General features: G+C 40.5%; 1 protein-coding gene across 1 annotated transcript in view; it reads right to left on the bottom strand.

The window, feature by feature from the left end:
• Nucleotides 1-23,123, bottom strand: part of lig1 (ligase I, DNA, ATP-dependent) — a 64,510-nt gene that overhangs the window by 20,261 nt on the left and 21,126 nt on the right. Inside the window, exons 11-21 of the mRNA XM_085377785.1 lie at nucleotides 22,604-22,717; nucleotides 22,283-22,449; nucleotides 21,815-21,891; nucleotides 20,720-20,811; nucleotides 18,323-18,422; nucleotides 18,013-18,098; nucleotides 17,022-17,137; nucleotides 12,267-12,362; nucleotides 6,456-6,566; nucleotides 3,737-3,808; nucleotides 312-456 (exon numbers count right to left, since the gene is read on the bottom strand). Of these exons, the coding sequence (XP_085233911.1) occupies nucleotides 312-456; nucleotides 3,737-3,808; nucleotides 6,456-6,566; nucleotides 12,267-12,362; nucleotides 17,022-17,137; nucleotides 18,013-18,098; nucleotides 18,323-18,422; nucleotides 20,720-20,811; nucleotides 21,815-21,891; nucleotides 22,283-22,449; nucleotides 22,604-22,717 (1,176 nt within the window). The remainder of the gene's footprint in view (nucleotides 1-311; nucleotides 457-3,736; nucleotides 3,809-6,455; nucleotides 6,567-12,266; nucleotides 12,363-17,021; nucleotides 17,138-18,012; nucleotides 18,099-18,322; nucleotides 18,423-20,719; nucleotides 20,812-21,814; nucleotides 21,892-22,282; nucleotides 22,450-22,603; nucleotides 22,718-23,123) is intronic.

Raw genomic sequence — 23,123 nt, 5'->3', positions numbered from 1 at the left:
CTGTCTCTCTTATGCAAACACACAACACAACAAACACACACGCCAAACAAAGGGACGGCATGCAGGGAAAGGACGACTACTACACACAAAGCCCTCGCACAAAATCACAAATGAAATGAATCTCTCGCACAGCACACCCACACACACAAAAAGGTTCAAGATGCACAGGGACAGCAGGCGAGGAAAAAAAGTACACAGTCGGTGCACACACAAAAAAGTTATGAGACACAAAGAGACAGCAGGAAGGAAAACAAGTAAGAAAGCCTGTCTCCATCTAACCGGCACGCATACGCACACACACACACACACACCTCGGACAGATTGCTCCAGGAACTCGGCGATGGTGTCGGTGTTGTCGGAGTCGATGGATCGGGCAAACACAAACTCTCCCTCCACCTCTGAGAAGCTTTCTCTCAGTAGAGCCCGACGCCGACACAATGGCTGTCGCACCAGGGACTAAACACAACACACACAGAAACACATACACAATTACAAATGGCAAAACTGTATCATTACAACCATTTTCTCTCTATAGCTCGGAGCCTTGCGATGACAAGGATGAAATGCCATCTCAACCATCTACCCACTCATACACAAACACACAGTCTCAGAGTATACTCACAGACACACAGCCACGGCAGCTTTGGGCACACATACAAACACCCACACGTATACATGTGCACGCACAGCCACACACACGAGCAGCTTTAAATCTGCAGAACATGCAGTCATATGCACGATTTATACCCTTACTCGAAATGTATGCAGATAATGAGGCCGAAGCAGCCTGCAACGTTCTGCAATTAAACCTTCGGTGATTGTTCTATGCTACAGTATTGACTTTCTTTTGCACTTACATATATATACTTTTCCACAATCAATGGCGATTGAAGCTTGTACGAGATAAACAGAGGCTTACTGCAATTTTTCCTCAACCTGTAAGGGAACTGGAGGGCCGCTGCCAGCGGGCTGCGGGAGGGGAAAATGTGGAGTGAAGTTGAACAACTATATTTTGTCGGGGGGAATTTCACTGATACTGAACTTTTATTTTAATTCATTTGACTGACAAAAAAAAACAAAAAACTGTGAGGTGACAGGTGTGAGCTTTATTTGAAAATCACTGCTTTTACTGAAATTACTGCAACTCAGAAAACAGAACCGTCTACGCACAGATTGGTGGAGCTCTGAAAACAAGGAAATGTCATACTGGCAGACCAAAAGGCTGCTGCTTTTGCATTAACAAAATAATTACAGCCTATTACATTTTACATTTTGTTTTACAAAAGTTGGTTCACAACATTTCTAGGTAGAGACACGTAACGAGTTTGGTGCAAGCTACGCTACGGCACAGCCAACCTTTCGTTCCACACGTTCTTTGTGAGGATGATTCTAACCATCTACTAGAGTTTAATTTATCCGTTAAAAATAACTGAAAAGGCCACATATTCTCCTAAATATCACAAGTCAGCCAACACTTGGCTAAAGCAGCAAAGCACCCACATACAGCATTGACAAGAGGACAATACATTAAAGGTCAACAGATGCAGGTTTCATCAATTAATGATGACACTGCAAGGTTTTTTTTTTATGCTTCATTTTATTCAGCTTAGTCGCAGCACTGAAATGCTGCTGCAATTTCTGTCTGACCAGAAACCCCAAAAGCTTGTGGGAAGCTGATACCCTTAGGAGTTCAGATTTTGACTGGAATTACATTTTTTTAAACATCTTCACATTATGTCTACTTTTGACTTTTTGATTATAATTGAGGTAAATTTTACATCTATATTGTCATTTGACATGTGTCAATTGCCTGTAGTTGGCAGCACATGGATTTATACACTCTGACAGTAGCTTGGCACAACAGCTAGGCAATGCCAATCCTTAATGATGCTCTTGTCTTTATACGTGTCATTGCTCTGAAATAGGACTTTGGCATATTGTCACATGGTGACATGCATTAATACAAAGCTGAAGTGTGCTCTGGCATAGAGGTTGTTGGACATGCACCTGGTATTTTGCAAGAATATATAGCAGTATATAGCAGCGAACACGAGGGGGGAGAAGACTTTAAAGGGCCAAGTTTGGTGCTACATTCACTATCATTTCATCATGTACACCAGGGGTTCTCAAACTTTTTCTAGCATGCCCAATTTCAGAAGGTGAAAAAAGTTCAAGCCCTCCAACATTCTTGAATTTTACTTAAATGCAAGTCAACACAATTCATCAGCAAATCGTAGATTATTACAGTTATTTTTTTTTTTACTTTTCAAATTCTAAGTGCCATGCCTGCAGTGCCCCACAGGGTTGTAAATGTTTTAATGTTTTACAGTAAGAGTGAACATACCCATCTGTAAATAAACAACATATTAATTCATATCCATTATTGCGAGAAGTTCTAGCCTAGTTGTCAACAGCTCCTTGACCTCTGCCAATCTGCCATATCTACAAAATTATCTACATTTATCTAAAGAGAGAATTTCTGTGACTCTTTACAAAGTTTATTTTTTTCCCCCCATTCTCTGTGCCGTTCTTCTGTCTCCTTTCTGCACAAGAGTTATGGAGGCTGTGTTGCCAGTGATAAATTGAAGTTTGGGAAGTATTTTGTGTTCAAACTCAGGAGGACTTGTGTCACTACATGGAATCAAGACCTATTTATAAAAAGAGCAAGTTCAAATCCACCAAAGGAGAGAAATCTCAAAGGATAATGAGACAGATGAAGCTGGACTTGAACTAGTAGTTTGCTGTACAGCTGCCAGCCAGTGCTCATAGAAAGCTTTGTATGAGTCATACAAATCCGTTTACCCCAGTGCGTTAAAACCACAAATTTATTTATTTTCCCTCCTTTTATATTCTTGCCTTAAAAATATGAACCCAACAAAATGAGCATATGCAGTGTATGTGTAATATTAGGTCCCTAAAGTAGATAAATAATTTAAAAAATAGCACCAAGGACATGACCTTGGTGTCCTGTGTGGTGGCGACTGCTGACTAATAGCTCTTGCTGGTTGGTCAGGCCTTAGCAGGGGAGGTAGCTGGTGTGAATAGCATTAAAAAACCCTCCCAGGACAACAACAGTGTTAGCAATGACAAGGACTATAGGGCAAAGGCAATTGGATGTTTCCAATTAATCGAGGAGAGAGATAAAGAAAAAAGAAATTAATAAATAAAGGGCAACAGCCATAAAGAAGACAAAGTATGCATATACAGAGAAAAAATAATTCATCACATTTGCATAAATGCCATATTAGGAGGAAGTAGCAATGAAATGGCACAACTTAAGAAGACAGTATTGGTCTTTTAATTACATAATTTTGTTTCTGTCCACTTGGGAAAACTCACATGGCACCGGAAGATGGAAACAGTAATTAGGATTTTCTTTAGCAGTCTTAAGAAATGTGCTTAAAAACTAAGCTTTATTTGGATAGAAACATATACTCTATCCCACACTCAGTCACAGTTACCACCCACAACACATACACTCTCAGACAGACAGACACACACCTACCCACACACACGCACACACACCCCGTCGGAATTACAATGAGCATTACAATCATTATGTAGTTACGGCCTCCAGAAGCAGCATCATTGGCATTCAGGGACGATGCTGGCAACTTGGCGGGCGATGAGCACGCGGGTACTCACAAACAATAAACACGCGCAGCGGTTTAAAGAAAGAAAACAGGAGTGTTTTAAGAGATCTCTGGGAAACATTTTCATCATCACTAGGCCTTACCTCGCCATTGAGGTAGAGGAGGTCAAAGGCGTACACACACACTTGGACTTTGATCTCTGATGCATCCACATCCTGCAGGGAGACATCAACACACATGGATACATTTTAATATTTTTCCCTTTGACAAAAATATGCAAATAGACGCATCTTATTCACAAATCGCTACAACCAACCTTGGGACTTGTTACAAAGAGCTCTTTGATTTCTCTCCCCGTTCGTGTTGAAAGTTAACCACCCAGCCTTCCCGTCTTCCTCTTAACAGCGTCACACCTCCCTGTTGTGTTCGCCCTCTCTCAGCCTATTACTTCCTGCTCCTCTGCTCACTTCACTCACCTCTTCTGCTTCTCCTTCTCCCACTCTCACCTTTCTAGAACCTCATCCTGTTTATTCCACTCCTTCTTTACCCCTGCTGGTTTCTACTTTCCCAACTCAACCTTATTACTGTGTTTCCAGCACACCCCTGATGGAACCCAAGGAATGTTGAATTCCGGGGATAAGGCTCCACAAGCGATTTACAAATCCATTACTCTGTCTGTGAACCCATTCTTTATTAGATACTAGCTTGTTTCAAACTAGTGATGTATGAAATCAGGTTGCATCATTAAAATTTAAAAGGGTACTCCTGTGCAGTTTTTGACCACTAGTAGCACAATAAAGCAACTTTCCAGAGGAGATTTCAGGAGCATTTGTTTGCATGCAATCACAGCAATACACATTCTTAACTCCTGATTTCAAACAATCCCAGGTTTCTGCGATGGCAGTGACATGACAAGAAGTGCAATGTGGCACAGACTGACTCAGATGGCTACCATTAATGAATCTGCCAGTTGTGGACCTGTGAGGTGTCGGCTTCTGAGACTACAGACTCTTCCTCAGTTGTGCATTATGGTCTCCCAGTTCTCCTTCTATTCTGGTTAGACTGTGCGAATTTGAGAAGGGAGCAGTACCCATGGCAGCATGAAATCTTCAGGTTTTTGGCAGGCTTAAAACAAAATCACTGACCACTTTTATAAAAATATTCTTTTTTTGGACTGTAATTGAACCCACAGAGGCTGATGCACAACAGAAACGGTTTCAGCTGTGCTACCATACTTAGAAAAGGCTGATCAGTCAGCGTTGATAAAGATAATAAACTTCGCTTAACTAACAACTGGAACTCCACTGGGACTCAACTGATGGCTTCTGATAACAAGCCACAGTTTGCCTATTTGGGATACTTCATTAATAGTCATTATGTATTTCAGATGAATATAACCTTTCCAAGTAAATATTCTTAAGTCATCTCAAAATAAGGTTAAAAAGTTTAAAAACCACTGTTCAAATGTGTTTATATACGTGAAAAGAAAACATCAATACCACAGCTGATCATAAAGGCATCTGATTATTTTAAGTATGAAACACTCTTCAAACAAACTTTGCCTCCTAAGTTTATTCTCAAGCCAACTACTGTTGTTTTAAACAGATCATCATGATCATTAACATCAGTGTACTGAAAGCCTACTTGCCCACGTGGCCTAAATTACCCCCTCCAAGCCTAAGCATGGTGATTTTAAAGATTTATGGGGTTTTTTTAAGGCATAGACTACAACAACTAACTATGTAACCCATCAACCTACCAATTTATGTCAGTACTAAAGTACAAACTGACACTAAATTAAATCTGTGCCAAATTCCAACTGCAACTAACTTTCATCCATCTGTCACCAACATACAAGAAGCTCATGATGAAATACATACTCAGCTTCATCAACATTTCCTTCAGGTAATTATTAGTTAGATAGATAAAATAGTCAGATTAGATAATTTTGTAAAGTGTGACTTGCAGGTTCAGTTCTCCAAACTTCTGTGAGTGATCTGATAAGGACTGGATGGAAGAATTAAACAGCAACGACTAAAAAAATAAAAATAAAAAAATTACAAAAAAAAAACACCGCAATCTTTAAACCTGAAGGATTTTTCTCTCTTTAATTCTTCTTTTCACACCCTCATTACTTTCCTCTCTGCTCATTAATAATGTTTAATTAGTGCATATCTGGTTTCATCTCCTCAGCAGAAATATTTCATTCAGGAAGCGTGCTTGTGGTATTGAAGCAGTTGAGATGTTACAGAATGCCAGAAGGGCAAAACAACCAGTATGTGCATCAAACCGTCATTACAAATAATCATAGTTTCATGGTGGCAGTAACAGTATCAAAAAAAGAAAAGAAAAAGAAAAAGTCATCAAGATAATCATTTTCAGCAATTTCCATCACCATGTTCTCTGTCTTTTCCTCCTCATTTCTCTTTTCCTAATTTACAAGGATGGCATCATGCATACAAAGAGAAAGTAAAGAGAGCAGTTTCACTCTAATGTGATTGGTGTAGTGGAAAGAGGCCGTTAGTCTGATCAAAACTGAATAAACACCTTGCTGACATTTGCAATCTCAGCCACCACCACCACCCTTCTCGATCCATTTGACTCTTCCTTCTCCTACTTATCAGTCTCCCCCTCGTTCTGTCTGCTTTTCCTCCGTCCATCACCCTCAGTCTGCCGGATCATTTCACACTATTATCTCGCTCTACTCTACCTTCAAGTCTTTATCTCTGTCTTGTTTTCTCTCTTCAACCTTTTCACTCCTCCTCCTTTCTCCTCTCATTATCTCCTACTCTCTGCCTTTATGACACCACAGCCATTTTATTTCCCTTTCCTCTTCCCTATTACATCCCGCTCTGTCCATACCTTTCTCTTACGGGTGGTGAGGACCTGGAAGGGCTGGATCTGTTTCTTCTCGTGATCCCAGGCCACCGCCTCAGAGTCCAGGACACAAGATACAACAGAGTCCTTCTTCACCTGCGTGAAAAACCATGACAGAGCAACAAAGAAAAATAGATAAACAAAAAGATAAAAGATTGCGCTCAAGAGTGAGATGAGAAAGATGAGAAAGATTTTTTATAGATGAAGGGGGGAAAAAAGCCAGACTGCATATAGGCAACATCTGCTGTAGCAAACAGAAGACTGCTGGATTTACTTCAATGAGACTTTCAATCTTCTGACAAACTCAGAGATTCAAACTCTGTTCATGTCTTTGAAAAGCGCCAAGTTGAGTCTCATACAGAGGCAATCATACCGAAGACATGTTCAGGTCGTTTCAGGACCCGCAGCTGCCCCCAATTTGTTGCCAAATGCTTTGGAAGACAGCACATTAGCATTTTTTATGCCCTACATGTATTGCTATCTTGAGCAGTCATGTCTTATAACTGAAGTCTCTTCTTTTCAGACAGTTTCCAAACTGTTAAGCACGTCCCCTCTTTTGGTGGGACGCCCACGTCTGGTCAAAAGTTTCACCAGAAACATTCTGCAGTTTGTTGTTTATCATTTATGCATTAACTAAAGGCTTTGGCAGCTGATAGTTATTTCCCTGTGCAGGAAGACACTGATAGGGTTTAAGCTGCGGATAAACCGTCTAGCTCATGGGCAGATTATATTGACCATCACAGCCGAATCCCAAGATCAAACTGAGCAAACTGAGCGGCTGCTAATTAGCTGAGCCACCAAATCGTGTGTGAGGCTTTAATCCCTCACTTCCTGGTCAATTTGGGAACCTGTAGGATACCTCGAAATGTCTACATTTCTAATCTGAATCAGACTGGGAACTTATTAGCGAAGGAAATCTGAAAGGTAATCAGACACCTAATCAAAGCTAAGCGTAACAGACACTTTAGAGGTAACAGCTTGTTTGCAAACAGTCTGAAATATCAAACACAATCAGTTCTCCTCATAAGGTTATTAGGCTAAGTAATGAATTAATTACTAATTAATGCATCTGTATTAATATTAATGTATTAATATTAATTCATAATTTGAAACTTTAAGGCTCTGTGGTAGCCTGGGGAAAATTGGTTTTCCCTTATTAAAATGCAAAATAATGCAGCAAGGTGCTGTAAAATCTAATCAAACCATCTTCTCCATGCAGGCAACCTGAGTTAGTTTGAAGTTTAACTCAGTGTGCTCACCAAGTGTGTTGGCACACACAAACACACTGCCACGAAATCATAATGTCAAGATAGGCAATGTAAATGATTATCTAAGCATTTTCTTTAATTAACTGTCTGCCACATTAATGATCAGTAATCAATTTCTGAGACAAAAACTTCACATAACCAACATGAGCCATTTTCAAACCGCAAGAAATTCAGCATCTTAAATTATGAACCATTAACTTCACAAACCCATAAAAAGGAAAATTACTTCAAAAGATAGAAAGGCAATGTCATCTCTCAAATCTATCTCGAGGCATCCAAATAATCAAGCAAAGACGCCAAAATCTAACACTATGTCTGTTTCCTCTTGCAATTTAGGAGGTAATAATGGTGAGAAAGAAAGGTGACAGAGAAGGAGAAAAAGTCTGAAAATAATCCATGAAATGCTGGTAAGGGGAGTGCAAAGAGAACAAGGCGAAGGAAGAGGAGCAAGGGAGGAAGGAACCAAAAAAAAAAGTTAAAGAAAATGTTTTAAAAGTAAGGGAGAAAAAAATGGTGCGAAAGAAATTGTGAGAAGGGAGACAGGGATGAGAAGAAACCGAAGGCAAAAACAAAAAAGGTGAGAGAAGGCACCAGTCAAGATCGTCGGCAGGCGATGAAGAGAGAGCGAGAGCAAATACGTAAGAAGTGTAGAGGGAGTGAGAGGAGAAGGGTATAAGTGGCAGAGAGGCAGACCAGAAAGGTGAAATTGCAGACAGGTAGTATCAAAGCTTAAAAAAAGATGAGAGGAAGAGAGGCTGAATAAGACAAGAGTGGAGAAAGAGAGGTGGGGGGAAAAAAAGAAGAGAGCGAGCTAGGAGTAGTGAAGAATTGAACAAGTATCATCAAGACGTAATGAAGAAGAAAGGCGGGGAATGATTAGACAGGCAGACATGAGGGAAGTGGACGGAGAGAGCAATAAGGTGAGTGTGAGAGACAAAGATCCGTGTAGCTTTTAAAGTTATTAAAAAAAAGGGAGGAAAATATCAGAAAGATGAAAGTCGGTGTGAGGGAAAGTTAGAGTGCAGATGTTATGAGAGAAGATGGGATACAGAGGTTAGATTGACTGAGGTGAGATATGAGCTATCATTTGAGTCATGTTGGCAAAAAGCTACTGTCCAGCAGGATGAGGAAAGAGATTTTACTTTCCTCCCATGTGGCAGAGTTTATGTGAACAAAATCTTAAAATCTAAAATCTTAAAACTAAACAAGGTCAAATAACTTTAATCTTATTTTGAAAAAAATCTTATTTTAAATAACAGAATTAATCCCTAAAGCTCTTTCACAGCAGTCTGCTAGCTTTTCTTTTTGGATTTTTTAGACTTTTTATAGATCTTTTTCATAGCTGACAATATAACATGTCAAAACAGGAAAACCACATAATAATATAATATATAATCGATAACATTAACGGTGGTTTTATGCCACTTAGATGAGCTGGGTCCGGGGTTTGTTACTGTACACCGACTGGAAAGGCTTCCTCGACTACTTAATGGACCAGAGCAGCCGTTAATGTTAGTTCCACCTAAGCGTTTCCTGCTTGATGAGTCAAACTGTCTGAAGTGAAAAGGGTCTCCTAGAAAACTGACAGTAAGGAGATATAAGGGAATGAAAGAGGGGAAAGATAGGAACATCATGCAAATGCTTCTCAGCCAGCTTTCAACCATTTGAATAGGGATGAAGTTAATCAGTTGTGACTTAAACCCACAAAGACGTGAGAGTTCCCCGTCGTTGGAAAGCATTGAATGTGAAAGAGGATATCAAGAAGTTATGTAAAGCAAGTTAGTGTAAATTAAGTGGTCTTAAGTGAAACATATAATACAAATATTGTTATTGTTTAACCCTTTACACCCCACAAGTTTCCTGTGTCCCAAGTTAGAACTACCTGTCAGTAAGTATAAGCACATCGACAATTTATCAACTGTTGGCAGACGCAGCCAGTGGGGAGACCCAAACAGACGTGGAGAAGATCTGTCGAGAGCAAAGTGAAGGCCGTCGGAATGACGTGGACCCAGCTAAAGAGAGCAGCCCAGAACAGAGTCCGTTGGCGTGGTGTTGTTGCAGACCTATGCTCCCCCAGGAGTCAACAGGAAAACTGATTTGGCAGACGCAGCCAACAGTCGATGGGAAAGAAGTATTGTAGAGATGAGAATCGAGAACTAGGAAACTGGTTCCAATCTGTCCAGTTCATCAAGCTCATATGCCTCCAAACTTGCTATTTCATTTAAACCAGAATTTTACATGGTTGTCTGAAGGCTGCACAAAGCTGAGCAATGTTGTCCAACTTGTGGAAGTGGAGGTTATGCACACCAGCTGTTTTCCTACACTGTGTTCAGACCAAAGACTGTGGAGGGTAAAGGCACTGTGACATCAGCCATTGGTTTTGGCTCAACATTCTCAAAACCTTAACTTTAGCATCGTGGACACCGCCATGCTACATTTCTGGAGTCAGAAGCTGTATCCTGGGACCAGATGGGGACACCAGCCAGATATGTTAGCGAGCTTTTACCATGAAGTGCAGAAATGCAATGCAGACAAACATGTCTGCTTGTTAGACCTATGGAACAAACTACTAAGGAATTTGACTCCAGAAGCACAAACTTCTTCAATATTGTGGACAACAAAGCAAGTCATACTATTAGTCAGACAAACCACTGAAAATGTTTTAAGAAGCATAAACAGCATGAACGTAATGGAGATGGTCAAACTCAGTTACTCAAATGAGCTTAATTGAAGCTGAGCAACAATTTTATTACCCCACCGTATCAACTTCAAAAATACTAATGGCTGCTGGTGTTGACCCTCAGGCTCCTAGTAAATGCATCTATGATAGAAATGTGAAAAGCCTAAAAGTTTTTCTGAAAAGTTGCCCTCTGACCATGAAATTGAGGTCGAGGTCGCTGCGATTTGGGTAGATGGAACTATTGTATCAATTTTAAAATCCAACGTCACCTCATTCTTGAGTAATCATGATAACAAACTTGGGTGTCCACACCACCCACGAGGTGGAGTGATGATGAAATTCAGCTTTCTGTGGCTGAAGGGTTAAACACCTCTTTAGGTCCAGTTTTTTCTCCTCTAGAGAAAACAAATTTGGATTCTATCAGCAAAATAATAAAGAATAAGATATTATCATTGATAAATGTTATAAATATCTTCTTATAGATAAAATGTAGAAGTGAAACTAAACTCAAGCAGCACAGATTTAGTCGGTGATGAACTCAGAGAGGCATTTAAAAACAAAACACAGCCGCACATAAAGAGCCAATCAGTTTAACACAAGACACTGATTAGATTTGGGGGGGTGCTTATTCCCTGATGATATGTTCACAGGTTGGAACAATTAACGGCTGACTGTACTGACGTCCGGAGGGAACATGACCTCTGTGAACCATCATGAGTCATACACTGGAAAATTAGTTGCATGTTTGACCTGCAACTGCAACCTTCAGGTCTGCATCTTCGCATTCTCCCCTTGAAGTCAACAAAATACGTCTAGGATCTAATTAATGACAACCTTGACACCACAAAATACCTTGCAACATGAGGAAACAAAGTGTGAACTCTACAAAAGGTCAAGTCTGACCTGCAAACTAAAATACTTAAACTGAAATTTACCAAAATTATGACATGATGTGATTCTTTTGCTTTTTTGCTACCGGTGTTGTGTTGCCATTTTTTTTCCTGAATTTGTTGTGAGAAACACCACCTGTTTCCACTAACAAGCTCTAGTAATTAATAACATCTTAATAAATTCTTGCACAGGAACCCATTAGAAATATTACACATCTATTCTGAGAATTCATCTGATTCGATAATCTGCTCTAATTAGCACAGACCAGATGGGAATTTATTTTAATGTCAATGACGTTTCAATAATAGCTGTGCATCCAACAAAAGGCTTGAAAACAAAATAAATGAGAGCAGAGTGCAAACTGATGTAGATTCATTTGGTACTTGACTGCAGTTCCTTACTACAGCAGAAAAACACACTCGGCAGGCACTGAAGCAGTGAGCACGCTCAGATAACCTCAGGCCAAGTGCCAAAGTTTCAGGTAGTGGTGCTCTTTTTCTCACTCCCCACTCAAGCAGATCCTCACTAATTTGGCAAGCCTTCCCACGGCTGAAATTTAAAGGTAAAACTGCAACAATGTGTGTTTTTGACATCTATTAGAGAGATGACAAGCTGGTTAAAATTCCCATCCTGAGTGGACAACTCAGTAGACTTAAAACAAAAAAAGAAATCTAATGGCCAGCAGCAGCTCTCGATGAGTGCAGGGAGAGTAAGGACAGGAAAGAACAAATAAACTGAACAGGGGTTTCCAACTGTGACAAATCTAAGGCAGAAAGGAGAAGTATGCACATGGAAACGAGACAGATGAGAGATAGGCGAGAAGAAGAACCAAAGTGACGAGGCAGTGAGCAGGATAAATGTGTTCAGCTGTTATCCGCTACGCTGTAAAAGGCCTCATTTGACAATCACACTCTCCTCTCTCCCAAAGGGCTGAGCTGCGGTGTCGAAGTGTTTTACCTTGGGAATGCGGGAGATGATATCTGGGTATTTGCTGGTGTTGTCTTCCTGGTTGCGGCTGAATATTCGAACCTCGCCACCCTCCAAAATGTGAATCTGTAGAGGAAAACAAAAAAAGTCGCAATAAAATAGATAAACACAAAACAGCATGATTTATGTGTTGGTTAAAACATGTAAAATTACAACAACAACAACAAAAAGAGACTTGATGTTGCATTCAGATACAGATGGATCGACTTGTAAAGAATTCATGGACCTCAAGGAGGAAGAACAACAGCTATTGTTATTAACAACTAACCACAGGAGATGCATGTGTAGGTGGAATTCATTACCGGCTCTTATTATGCCAAGATAACAGTATAATAGTTGAAGTGTCAGATAGGACAAACGTATTCGGGCAAATATAAAATCATAACTTATGTTGTTTAACAGGATATTTAAAGGAAAACATTCAGTCTACACATGAGGTGCCTGCTACATTTATCCTTCTTTATGCAGAAGATACATTTAAAATCTCTTGTGCGAAAGTGTTCTGACTGGGACAGGCAGCTCACTAAATACACAAAGATAGACACGATAGCATTCACAGTCAGATTTTACCGATTCCAAATCATTTAAAATTACCTTCAATTCATTTAGTAAGACCAGCTCACCAAGCTTTAGTTGATATTACCGTAATTGTCGGGCTATAAGCCGCTACTTTTTGCACAAGCTTTGAACCCTGCGGCTTTTAGTCAGGTGCGGCTTTTCTATGGATTGTCCATGATTTTTGTGATATCGTAAGACGATTTGTTTTGTTTGTTCTGCTGTTGTACGGCACTACGTTGCCTGGCGGAAGGATCGGGGTTCAAGAGTGGTATGTTGGTCACATGTCCATCCGCCAGGCAACATAGTGCCGTACAAGTAGCGCGAAAAACAAACTTCAAAGTAGCGCTACGCGTTCAGCGGGAGTCGTGGATGACCAGCGGCGATAAACTTGCGAAAAGCAAGTTATGCTCAACACCACCAGTGGATTCTGACAGCGTGGAAAAGTGTGAAAACATCCACGATCACCAACGGATTTCGAAGGGCTGGACTGCTGCATGATGAAGAGGAGGACACCGCCACGGCCCTTCAGAGGGTGTTCGACTCTGACACTGACAATGAGGATTTCTTTGGTTTTGAAAGTGACAACGAAGGAAAGAAGCTGAGAGTGGATGACGAAGCCATCCTGAGCCTGTTCGTTTCCGACACTGGAGAAGAGGACTTTGGTGGTTTTAGTGCGCAGGAAGATGGTGGTGAATGACTGACTTTTCTTCTTGTTAAAGCCGTGTCACTGCACCTGAGCCTAAAAGGTAGTCCGAATCTATTTTTCTGGTGTGCTGTAGGTTACTGTTATGTACTACATTTGTTACTCATTTATGAAGCACAGCACATGTGCAAATATGTACCCATAACTTGTTTTTCAAAATATTAATAAAAGGGGTGTGTCTCCAAACAGCCATCTCTTTCCTGACAATTCGCTTTGTGCATATTCTCTTACATATGATAAGTCAACATTGAAACACCTGCGGCTTTTAGTCAGGTGCGGCTAATGTATGTACAAAACAGGATTTTCCCCTGATTTTAGCTTGTGCGGCTAATATTCAGGTGCGCTTTGTAGTCCGGGAAATACGGTACTTAAAATTCAAATGCTCCTTTTGCCCAATTAAGTGGGAGCTTTGGGGACAGAATGAAGAAATAAGTCCTGGGAATGAAGAGAGCAACTACCCACACAGTAAGATTATGAAATCATGCAAGCATTATCAATACATACATGCACACAGGATGGATTCCTGACCAATTAGCACCAGTTTTCTGTCAATCTATTCCGGTAATCGGCTCAGTCTTCCAGACTAATGACTATCTTTATGTAAATATGTATTCTGAAGGAACATACAGCTGACAACATTTATGGTCACTCAGAGGAGAAGGTTTTTCCTACCTAGTGTAGGGGTGATCATTAAACTGAGGCTTCAACAATTAGTCTCCCAATTATTTTCTAGATTAATGGATTAACTGTCAGGTCACCGAAATGACCAAATGAGCAAGTAAATGGCAGAAAATCACAAGACAGCTACGCTGACACATAATGTGTTTCAGCAGTCCATCTCATGCAACAGGATAAACACCTTAGCTTAATCAATCCAGCTGTCTACATATGCAACATAATGGCTTGTGTTTTACTTTTACTATTGTGTTGTGCTTCATATACAAAACTACAGTAATTGTCTATTAGGCTCTTAATTCTTCCAATACACGGGTTATCTGCAGTTCACCGCATAATGTGCATAAACACATCTTATGTGGAAAATGTTAGCAGCTGCTCCTCTGCTAATGCAAGACAGTCTAGTTTGATTCAAGTGTCACGTAAAACAAAGAAAAAAAGATGATGCAGAGGAAATATATTAAGTTGTAGCTTTATATTTATATTTTACTGATTCAGTTCAAAATATTCTTCATTTATTTTATCCTTTGTTTAGGTGCAGCCGCTCAGTTAATCCAGCGTATGAAACAAGCCGTTTTAGCTCGTCTCCCTTTAAGCCAGCTTTCTTCTGGGGCTCCTGTACTCTCAGCTATAGCTGTGTGCCTGATATGAGATGTAGGGAGATCCACTAACATCAAACAGAGTCAAAAGTAGACTAAACTGTTTGAGATAGAGCATTTAGAAGAATCTGAAGCCTGGCTTTAGGCTCACAGGGATTACTTGTGCATACACTGAGCTCATTATTTGAAAATATGTCCATGTTTAACATGAAAATCTACCAGTGTAACAGTATGCATATTTCAGAAAATAAGGAAAAGCCTAATAGTTCCCCTTTAAGAAACTAATGCTACATTCCATTTGAAGTACAAAGTCATAAATTCTGACTTCCCAGTCAGACCTTTTAGCTGGAACGCTGGGTAAAGTTGGCCTTGAGGTGGCAGTAGCGTGCATAAACATGGAGTAAAACTGTAGAACATTTCATCTGTACTAGTACCGCTTTGTATTTGTGACTAAATAAGCCATACACAGAGTACAGACCAGGCTGTATCCATGAGTATACTGCTGCTGTGTTGTTAAACACGCCAAATAAAGATAAATAAAAAGCCTTTGTGTTGTACTGCTGGGCGACAGCTGAATGCCTCTAACATCCTAGGGAGCAAAACACTGCCTGTTTTTCCGACTGGTACTAGTACCAAGGGAAATGAACCACAGTGGGTTTACCATTTCAGCTGGAAAATCTGTTCTGGTAATAAACTTATTTTCACTGCATTTGCCAATCAGCTAACTGAGTTAGTCGAGTGACAGACAAGATCTTAACGCAGGTGAGAGACAAAGACTGATGCTCCTTATATCTTGAAGTTTCCCATACTGTGTCGAGTGCAATGACGACAAATAAGCCATTGTCACTCACTCACTCACTCACTCACTCACTCACTCACACACACACAGTGTTGGGTCAGCTCATCGTCAGGCTGATCTCTCACACTCTCTCAGTATGATTGTTCCCTTTGGGTTTTCTGTCTTGTGTGCAGGAGTAGTCTGTTCTCTTTTCAAGTGTATGTGGGGCCATGTGTGGCTTAACTCACATGCTTCCAAGTTATCCACTCAACAGTCACTTTTTCTCTACGGTCATTTAGCTTTTCTAGTAGAAACATCTATTGCATGTCTGTTCACACTGACATTATGAGCTTTAGATAAATTTAGGGATTCAAACTCAAACTGATATTTCACAAACTAATTGAAACTGTTGCTCATTAATACTCAGAGATATGAACATTAGCACAACAACTGTCCACGTTTTTGCCCTCGTGACGTCTCTTCTATTCAGCTCATTTCTTTTCTAACCATTACCATGTGTTTAACCCCCATTTTTCAAATTAACTACCTAGGATATCTGCAGATTTTGTCTATTTTTTAACCTTCAGACAGGGACATCTAATTATTTTGCTCATTTACAGTTTTTTTTTTCTTCAGCTGTCATACAGAGCAAAGCTGACTTTCTGTTGGCTGCGATATCTGACCACACAATCATTTGCATACACACAAACACACTCACACACACACAGAAGGTTGAGTAGTGAATCGTGAGTCCCCCTGCTGGCCGTTTAAGGTAAAGTCCACTGCAGTGAGGCCAGAGAGAAGAGGACGTCATACGGCTTGCTCGCCGGCTCGCTCCCTCTTCGCATCCAGTTCCTCTGTTTCTGTTTCTCCCTCTTGCTCTTCATCTTTCTTCTTCTCAATTCAACTCAGTTCAAAGGCACTTTATTGGCATGACTGTCCAAAATTAACAATACAGCTGGAGGGGTTTACATTACAATCTCTCTCTTGCTGCGTTTCTGTACGTCTCCCTCGAAATTTCCACATACCCTCTTTTCTCTCCTGTTGTGGTTTGGACTCCCTTTTTCTCTGATCTCTCTTGTCTTCTCTGTCTCTACCTTCTTGCCTCATGTCTCTTCATCTCCCCCCTTCCACCACCTCCTCCCCTCTAGCCCACAGTGGCAGAAGTAGCTCACTCTACCCACAGGCCCAAGGTATAAGCAGCACTACTATTTATCTTAAAAGAATAGGCACAGGCACACGTATACACACTGTCAAGTGAACAGGCAGTGAGAGTCACAGAACAGCAATACTTCATACTCAAAAGAACACAGCCAAAAGCTATATGCATGCAAAATTCAGCAGGCATATGTCTGGTGCCAAATACAAGAAAAACAAACAGTTGCACTCTGTCACTTTGCACAAACACAGACCTGTGCACGCTCCCCGTCGTATTTGTACTCGCAGGTGAACGCTGCCTCGTCAAACTTCTTCATCACTTCGCCAACACCCTTAGTTGGGTGAGCCAACATGGGTCTCAGTGGTACACCTGGAAGAAAAAGGGTGAATAGTGGGAGAACTGGAGTAAGTAAACGGCTAAAAAACAGCTTAAAAACAACCAGACGAAGACTATTCTTTCTGGTTCTTGTGTAGAGAAAGACTAACACTAGGAGGGCTAGTGCTAACAGAGCTTCTGGTTCCAAGAATCTCGTATCCTTTTGCAACAAAACATTTAAATAAAATAAACCAAGAAAATGTGAAACTGGCTTCAACAACACATTCCCACATGACACATCAGCATCACACCCACAACTGTTTCTGTGACAAAACCACAGTCGAAATTAGTTTGTTTGTACTTCCATTTGGCCTCAATATTAACGTTCTGACTCACATTCCCTTGGGCTGTGCTGCTAAGTTAAGCTTCAAAAGCAGCAGACATAGCATGATATAATGAAAATATACCAAACAAATTCCTTTAATTGCAGCTTACAGAGCAAGAAGCCCAATATGAAAGTACTGCAACATTTTGTCCAAATTGGCTGGTGTTATGCAAACACTCACCAGCTCCTTTAACTATCTCACATTTCAGAACAAAACAGGCCCCTGAAGAACAATTATTTACCTGCCAAAATAGCGGCTAGATTGCTCTAACTGACCAACAACGGCCAATTTAGTTTCCCAATTTAGTATCGTTCAGATGGTGGCTTGTATTAATTTCCTACGTTGGTGCCAAGTCTCCTTATCACAAATAGCCTGACAAGAGTATAATTGGGACCTAATCCTTAGTTTAGGGTATCTTCTATCTTTCTGTGATAAATGACTTAACTAAAATAACTGACTCACCTCCACTGAATTGATCAATAAACACACACCAATCACTGCTTTGGATCTTACAACCTTTCTGCCTCTTGACTGGTTGCTTACCTGGAGTGAGCTTGCAGTGATTGGGCAGCTGGTCTATGCCCTCTTTTAGCAAAACGGGGATCAGAACATCGTAATTGGGCATCTCGCTGTATGGGAGAGAGCAGGGCAGCGAGTTAGACATGAGACAGGGTGATTGGAAAGAATCCCCCACCTCACCTCCCAAAAAAAGAGAAGAAAAAAATCAATATGTTCAAAAAAGGAATGTGAGGGAGAATGAGGGACGGGACTTAAAGGGGGCGATGAGGCATTGTGGTGGTGCCGAGGAGAGAGTGCAAATTGAAACAAGGGTGTTTGTTGAGGCTTCAGTTACCAGTAAGTCTGTTTGAGAATGAGGCTCTTCTCTTCAATCCACGCCCGCCTGCTCTCAGCACTCACTCCCTTCCCTGCGTCGATCACAGTGGGAGGAAAACCTATAAGGAAAGAGGGGGGGGAAAATGCATTTCAAACAGATCTTTGCAAGTGTTTGAACATTTGTATGACCTAACATTTGTTGGATGAGAGTTCAGAAGCACTTCAAAGGCCAGGAAATATACAAGACTTGCAGCAATTACTTGAGTATTGCTGCACTTCACTTTTATTCATTTATTTATTTATTTAGCTCAACAATGAACAGTGAAGACTGGATTTAATTCCCACTGTGAAGTCCAAATTAATTATATTGTTTCCCAGTATAACATTAATAATTATGATACATTTAAACTATGACTGAATAATAATTTATTAAGTTAAATTATTCATCACCATGAGCCTCTTCAGCCCAACAAATAATTTGCTCTGAGTTGACCTGCCTGATTAAATAGTGGCTAAATAAATAAATAAAAATGTTAAGAAAAACATTTCCAGACCAGGCCACAGATCAATGCAAATTTCCCCTATGAGCCTCTGGTCTAATTGACTCTTATTAAAGCACACCTCCAGTCGTGACTAAGCAACTCATTTTAATAAGTCTAGTGTTAGTAAGAGCGCTGAAAGTAGGTGGTAAAGCGAGGCTGTCAAAACTTTCTTCGTAAAGAGATGAATTTAGCAACAGATCAGGTCAGAAAACGTGTTAAATATTTCAAATCCATGGATGATGTACACTGCTCTTTCAAGCTGAAGCTGATCTATGACTGCTCTAATTCATGTGAAGAATATTTTAACGCTGATTTAATGACTAGCCTAAAAATAAAGCACATGATTACTTGCTCTAACACTCCACCTCCTCCTCCATCGTTGTCACCTCCAAGTTAGGATTCAGATTCAACTTTTACAAAGAATAATTGGATCATACCACCAGAAATCTAATTATTTTAACCATTTCAAGTATGCAAAGTTCACCGTGTGAGAAAATATATGAATTTGAAATATACATTGATCTGAAGTTCGCATGAGACTCAAACAATCAGAACTAAGCCCTTTTGCAAATTCCCAAAACTACCGGGCTAAAAGTTGGAATTGTGTACATCAGTGGCTTTAAGAAGCTACCACAACAAAAATATCAAATGATTTGCAGATTCAACCCCCAGAATCCGCCTGCCGTGATCTTCTTCCCACTAAAATCACTCAAGTTCTGCTGCATAATGCTATTTAACGACTGGTTCCCAAATCTGCCGAAATGTTGGCTGGTTCTTGAAAGGGACGGGAGAAGAAATGGCTCAACAACAGCTTATCGTTGGTGGAAACATGTACTTGATCACAGTGTAAGACACATCTACCAATTTGATTGTGCTTTGATCCATCCATAATCTCCTCCTCCACCTCCCAATCTGTGTTTTGTTTTGTTTTTTCAGTGCAGAGAAGTTTATTATGAACTATGCCTAAAGCTTTCAAAATGCAAGTAAGGCACAGAGGGATGACATACTTCATATCTTATTCTTCCCCCCCCCCTAGTTTAGTAGCAATGCAACAACTCCCGAATCATTTGCTGCACAAACTGAAAAGCCTGCAGCTTGATACTGAACAATCTGACAAGGACTGGCAATCGGGATTCTATTAGCCCCAACAGTGTGGCACAGTAAACTCGTTTGGTTTCGCAAATCAAGTAGAAATCATTTCAATATTTAGTCCTTTCACTGTTAACCTCCCTTCTCTCCTTTTCTTGAGTTTGGTGTAACGCAAAGAGTGATGATTTACATCAGAAGGTACTCGGCTATGTAACAAATTCGTTTATAAATTAAACCAACCAGTTAACCAAAGCTCTGTACACATCATAGGGCAAGAAACCTCTGAATATATGTGCAACAGAGCAAGAAAAAATAGGATTTGAAAAACTCATATGACAAATTAGTAAAATTAAATAAAATTTAAATTTAATGCCAAATATTAGCATAACCCAGAACGAAAGTGAAACATGGATGTCTTTAAATTTTTATTAAGTGTCAATAGAAGGAAGTAAGGGAAGGACAGAGGGAGGGAAGGCACTGAATTGTAAAATGTCAGAGTATGCAAGCGATTTCAAGCCACCACCACACTGACTGTAAAACAGCTGGATTCAGGTGAGATGCAGAGACGGAGTAAAAGAAGTTCTGATTTTGAAAAGTCTGTACAAGATTTGGCAGCCACTTAAACCAAAAGTTCACTAGGAAAGGATCTTTTCATGGTGAGTGCTCACAGGAGGAATGATTGAAACAGAAAAAAAGCTTTCTTTCTTCTTCTTTCATATACTTATGGAAACCTGGCTGTTTAAAACAAAACAAAACAAAAAAAAGAACTTTTCCTTTAAAATTACCTTGTCCAGGTGGGGTCAAGCAGACAGCTTGGCTCAGTGCAGAGAGCACACTTTGCTCAGCAAGACCAATCCTCAGCTTTCCAGCCAGAGACCTGTCCATCAGAACCAAAAGTTCAACAGCAGTCAGAAGACACATCTATTTGCACCAAGTCAACTCAGTTATTTGTACCTAGCTACCTTGAACAACACCTGCAAGCAGAGATTGAAAATAAAACATAATAATAAAATATAAAGGATGCAGCCTTGACTTGAGTTTTTTCCCCTTTTTCTATTTTAACCAGACCTCAGGAGTTAGCAGTGAACCTGACTGAGAAAGCCAGGCGTAATGCAAACTTAATTATTTCAAATTATCAAAAAAAAAAAAAAGGCAGTTACAATTTTGTCTATTCACCTGGATCAAGAAACGCGTTGGTCAACAAGCTCCACCTAGAAGAATCTTTCTGTAGGTGACCCAGTGGCAGGTTTCTCACCTGGTTGGCTTTTGGCAGCACACCACTAAGAGGTCACTTGATAGCCTACTCACCTTTGCCCTAACTGTGCTATCAAGTCCTCCCACCCCTACTCCTCTTTTTACTGTCTGCACATAAAGACATTGCAAGATGGAAGTTCCCAAGCCCCCATTTATTTTTCCTATGTGCATTATATTCAGTTATAACACTAAAGGATGTAATGTTAAAGGAAAATTCTTCTTTATGAATAATCAAGTTAAATAATCCAAGATTTCACTTAATAATAACACTAATGGACGTTGATTGTGATGTTTTTTTGCCATAATCATACAGTCACACTCTGCTTTACTGTAGATAGGATCTAGTGATTGAGAGAGAATTAGGGCAATATTGCTAAAAGCTCCTTTTTGCAACCATTAGAAAGAATGCAGGTCTAAAAGATTTCTGCTTCTGCAGTATTTTTCAGACTCCAAGGCTACATTCATCTTTTATATACATGGCTAAACACTTCCAACGTATACACAGAGGGTTATGGAGTTATTATGCATTTCTGCGTCTATAAATGTGCAGACGCCCATGTATGCCTGTGGTCACACGTGCAGCCAAGGCTGTGTGTGCATGTGTGTGAGAGAGAGTCTTATTTTACCTGACTATGTAGCGGGCCTCTGAAAAGCGGCATGCCACAAAGAGGCCTTTGATGATGTCGATTTTCTTATTCATGGCCTGAGGCAGGCGGGAGGAAATTGAGATTCACAGAAGAAGAGCGAGAAGAGACAGAATGCAAAAAGACTGAGGTCACCAGCGAGTACAAACTCCATGTTCAATACAGAGGAAAAAAATAAAAATAAAAAATGACCCAGCAGCAACCAAGAAGGGAAAAGCAACTAATTGTACAAGAGAATCAAGGCAGGTAACAACTTATTCAAATGGTGGAAAATTAACCTTGCCCCTCTGAAGCAGACAAATAAACTATTAATTTCTTGTTCGATACGTCACATTAACATTTCCTTTCCTTTTTCCCGTCCATGACCTCAATACTGAGAGGCAAATAGAGCGAAAACAATATTTTCCCAAGACTGCTCTCCTCTAATGAAAATGTTATTCTGTGGCTCACCGAGTTCCCACTCATGCTGGCAATTTCCTTCAATTTCCTGAACACGCCCCCTGCTGTCAGACTGGCCGGCTGAAACATCATGCGCTGGTTGCTACGGGAGCTCTCGGCCACTAGGCCCAAATCTCCTTTCTCCTGTGCCTCTGCTTTGATTTTGTCCAATTGTCGCCCTGGAAACAAGAGTGAAACGGTAAATAGCAGCAGCCTCGCTGGCTGATGAGCTTCAGAGAAGGGTGGCATCAGCAGTTAGGCTGGGAATGCACAAGCAAGTGTTTGGGTGCAGCAGAGTGCTTCCACATGTTCGTGTGTGTGTGCGCTTATTACCAGTGGCTTGAGCAACAGCTTTCATCAGCACCGTCTCACCAACACCAAGCTCCATCCCTAGATAGGCAGGACCGAGTTGGTTCAGACACAGATACACGCAGCAGAGCAGGTCATCTAGGAAGGAGAACACATATGAAGGCTTTATTATACTCCAAACACAGCAGCGTACACACACACACACACACACCTCCAGACAAGTCTGCAAAGAAAAGCACATACACACAAATAAAAACAGATACCACCAAAAACGGCACAGTAAACCCACATACAGACACACAAACTCAGGCACATGGATAGACACACTCAAGCAGCGACTCAAATACACAACCACACTCTGAGACAACAGCAGGCGGCACAAGTGTGGGCACTCAAAACTCTTGACGCACAAATGAACATCCACAAAATCACATTCAAATACATACAGACAGGCAACACAAGACTAAGGGGTTTCCACCAGAAAAGTTGTTGACTGTAGCAGCTTTGGCTTCAACCAGCAATCTTTCCTTCCTCCCCAGAGTCC

Source organism: Diplotaxodon limnothrissa, linkage group LG18 (assembly GCF_057381915.1).
Source record: "Diplotaxodon limnothrissa isolate DT_005_m linkage group LG18, D_limnothrissa_male_GT1.1, whole genome shotgun sequence".
NCBI classification, from domain to species: Eukaryota; Metazoa; Chordata; class Actinopteri; order Cichliformes; family Cichlidae; genus Diplotaxodon; species Diplotaxodon limnothrissa.
This window is presented reverse-complemented; position numbering and strand designations above follow the sequence as displayed.